Source organism: Lemur catta, chromosome 19, assembly GCF_020740605.2.
Source record: "Lemur catta isolate mLemCat1 chromosome 19, mLemCat1.pri, whole genome shotgun sequence".
NCBI classification, from domain to species: domain Eukaryota; kingdom Metazoa; phylum Chordata; class Mammalia; order Primates; family Lemuridae; genus Lemur; species Lemur catta.
Window position 1 is genome coordinate 22,389,813 of NC_059146.1, and position 3,427 is coordinate 22,393,239.

Genomic DNA, 3,427 nt, shown 5'->3' on the forward strand with positions numbered 1-3,427 from the left:
GCTGGATGCAGCCTGTCTTTATTTAAAATTTTGATATTCATAGTGGAATGATTTTGCATTTGATTTTATTGTTTTAAAAAGATCATCACATCACAATATTTCTTCCCTTGATTGCTGACTTGTTTTTGTCTTCTCAAATTTTGTGCCAAAGGTGAATTCCTCATGTGTCTCACCCTAGTCCCAGCCCTGCAGAGCAAGGACCTTGTCTCCCCAAACACCCCTGTCGATGCCCCAGCCCTTCCCCTCCAAGGTTCACCTCCTCCCCTCACCCCACCCCAGGCTCCTTGCCAGGCAGGAAGAGGACACTGATGCTCTGGGTCACAGGAAGTTCCAGGACTCACAGCTGAGCCTCCCTTTGTAGCTCAGGGGGCTGCTGGGTTGTCAGTGAGGGTGGGGCAGGTGTGTTCTCCTCGTCTAGACCCTCCCCCACCCACCTGTGTACTCACTCTGCAGGGAGAGACGCAGGGAGATGTGCTGGAATCCCAGAGAGTTCTCAGCTCCGCAGGTGAATTGTCCTTCATCCCTGAGGTGCACTCGAGGTAGCTCCAGTACCCCATGGCTCACGAGCTGCAAGGGGCACAGGGTCAGGCTCCCCAAGGTCCAGGTCAGCCTGGCAGGGGGGTTGCTATCAGCAGCACAGACCAGGCGCAGAGACTGGCCTTCCAGGACTGACACAGATGAGCCATTCCCCACGGCTATGGGTGCTATAGAGAAAGAGACAGAGGGTCAGAGAGACAAAGAGATCTGGAAAAGGGGGAAGGATACAGAAAGAGGCTGTTGAGCAGAACAGACACACAGGGACTGAGTGGAGGAAAACACACTTTCACTGCTTATTCTTGGGAATGTAAACCCTTAATTGAGAATAATTTGGCCATATCTCTCAAGATTAGAAAGAACATATGACCCAACTATATGCTGCTTTTAAGAATTTACCCCACACGCTTAGATATTACTTGTAACAGTAGATACAAGATTATTTCTTGCAGCACTTCTGTGGTACGATAAAGTTAATAACACGGTTTTCATTAGAAAATGTCACAAAATCAGAGTCCACCCAGACAAAGAAATATTACACTGTCCCAGAGGAGCACGGGGACAGTCTGTCCTGCTGCCGTCAAACCACCTCTGAGGTCTTGCAGGTGAACAGACCAAGGCTCCGAGCAGCCCGTGTGGACCCTGGTGGGTTCTAGGGAGGGGGACAGGCCTCTGAGGACAGACCCTGCTGTGCATTTGGAATTGTCGCCCATGTGACCGTATCACCCACCCAGAAGTATGTAAACTGCTGGGGAAATAAAAAGACGAGGCTGAAGGAGTGTTCAGGAGACAGATGACAAGGGGCCTGGAGGCCGGTTCTGCTGTGTGAGTGTCACCCTGTCCTTGTTGTGGGCTGAGAGGGTGTTGAGGAGTCTGAGGGGAGGGAGGGGCCCTGGGGTCACCAGCAAGGGGTCTCAGGTGACCAGGGTGAGTCCAGTGTGAGAAGGACGCGCCTGCCCTGACTGAGGAGACCCTGCTCCCACAGCCCAAGGAGAGCCCCGTCCTACCTGTGCCACTTCCTCGGAGGACAGTCACGGTCAAGTTCTGAGGAGAGTCTGGGGCAGAAAGACATGGCAGCTCCGCCTCACTGCTGAAGACTAGGTGGACGCTGGCCTCTATCCCCAGGAGCCATATCGGCGGGGAGGGTGGAGCCAGCAGCCACCTGTCCCTCCCCACCTGGATCCTGGGCCCAGCACCCCGTGTGCAGCCCTGACCCCACCCCACTGCCCTGGGGACCCCCAGCAGGACAACAGGCTTCCCAGCCCAGCTCTCACAGGACACGTTGAGGTGGACAGTCCTCGACGTGGTCGCATTGGTCCTAGGCAGGGTCACGTGGCAGGTGAGGTTGGTGACGTGGTCCTGGGGCTGAGGGACGAGGGTGAGCACCAAGGAGCGGCCGCTGGTGGGGCCCTGGGGAGCCGCAGAAGCCCCCTCCCAGAACTCCCAGAAGATCCTGGGGGGCGGCCCCTGCTCACAGGCCCAGGGCACAGAGCAGGTCAGGTTCGTGGGGTGGCCAGATGCCAGGGTCTCCGGGGTGATGATGTCAGGCCTGTGGGTCAGGGCTGGGGAGAAGAGGGGGACACGCAGGGTCAGGAGGGAGGGTCCGAGGTGCGGCCCTGAGAGGAGCTCAGGCTCTGGTCCAGCTCCTCCCCTGAGCCCGACAGGCTTCACCCCCAGCCCCTCCCAGGACAGGGGTGCCAGCCCAGCCCTGCCCTGCGGCCCCCACCACCGCCCCCTGTGGGCACCCCTGGAGCCCGAGCCTTACCTGTCACACGCACAGAGAGCTTGTTTTGTACATAGCTCCATTTCATCCTTCCTCGCTCCACCCATAAAAAGTATGACCCCTGGTCCCTCCTTGTGGCGTCCCTGATGCTCAGGGAGCAGTTGTTCCCCCTGGGATCCCCGAGGAGGTGGAATCGGCCCGGGGTCTCCTCCCGCACTTTCCTATCTGGGTTGTTTGTGGCCACTGGAGTATCTTGTCTTGTATCAGGCCCTTCCGGTAACCAGGAGCCACGAACTGGGTCAGAGTCGTTCCAGGCTTCCAGGGGGTAGGAGAAGGAGCAGGGCACATGGACACACAGGCCCTCCTGCACCGTCACCACCCTCTGCATTTGCAGCGTGTAACCTTCCCCGTGCCCTCCCCGTCCCTCCACCCCCGCCCTCCCCCAGAGCAGGGCCAGCAGCAGCAGCAGCATGTCGGGTGCGGGTGCCAGGGCCCGCCGGGGAAAGGCTGCTCCTTGGGGTTCTTCTCACAGGAACTGAGAGCTCAGGACTTGGAGGAGGCTGCACAGGAAGATGCAGGCGAGGTCAGAACCGTGACCTCCTCAGAGGAGGAACTTCACACCCAGACACCATGAGGACCAGGGCAGCCCTTGGAGATCGACTGTCACAACCCGTGTCTACTCCTGGGGACATTGGTCAGAGAGGGCAAGAGTCACCCAAGTTCCCACCCCATATGGGGCCTGACCACATCTCCTGCCTCATTGTCAATGTCCTTTCCCTTGGGGGACATTTTCTGGAAGGTGGCAATGGGTCCCATCTGGCCAGACCCTTGAGTCTCAGGCTGTGGGTGTTTGTGGAGGGCAGGGGTGGGGCTCAGGGACATGGCGATGGTGGTGGCCCAGGAGGGGTGAGCAGTAGCCTCCTCCCTCATCAGCAACCATGTGTGGCCGTCCCCTCTCTGCACATCGAGGTCACCACACCAGACCCAGATCCTGTCCTCATAGATTCACTGTCCAGTGGCAGACAGTAAACGTCCCAACCTCTGAGCTCCCCACGACAGGAGATTCAGTGGGTGATACACAGGCAGGAGGGGCTCGCTCCCCCTAGTACGGAGTGTAGTGTCAGGAGGACTGAGTGCAGGGACACGGGGCTGTGAGGTGAGGATTCCATG

At 58.3% G+C, this 3,427-nt stretch overlaps 1 protein-coding gene across 1 annotated transcript; it reads right to left on the bottom strand.

Moving 5' to 3' along the window:
* Window positions 1–414: 414 nt before the first annotated feature.
* LOC123624201 (sialic acid-binding Ig-like lectin 13) lies at window positions 415–2,645 on the bottom strand. The gene is made up of 4 exons (XM_045531836.1): window positions 2,377–2,645; window positions 1,542–2,269; window positions 643–704; window positions 415–567 (listed from the first exon to the last, which is right to left on the bottom strand). The coding sequence occupies exons 1-4, from the start codon at window positions 2,643–2,645 to the stop codon at window positions 415–417; spliced, it is 1,212 nt and encodes a 403-aa protein (XP_045387792.1).
* Window positions 2,646–3,427: the final 782 nt, after the last annotated feature.

Bases quoted from the DNA above. Each gene is read 5' to 3' on its own strand.
- LOC123624201 (XM_045531836.1), bottom strand. From the start codon at position 2,645: ATGCAGAGGGTGGTGACGGTGCAGGAGGGCCTGTGTGTCCATGTGCCC. The intron at 2,270-2,376 runs GTCATACTTTTT...GGGTGCCCACAG, and splicing joins GCCACAAGGAGGGACCAGGG to GGGGCGGTGGTGGGGGCCGC. The intron at 568-642 runs GTCTGTGCTGCT...TGCCCCTTGCAG, and splicing joins AAGGCCAGTCTCTGCGCCTG to CTCGTGAGCCATGGGGTACT.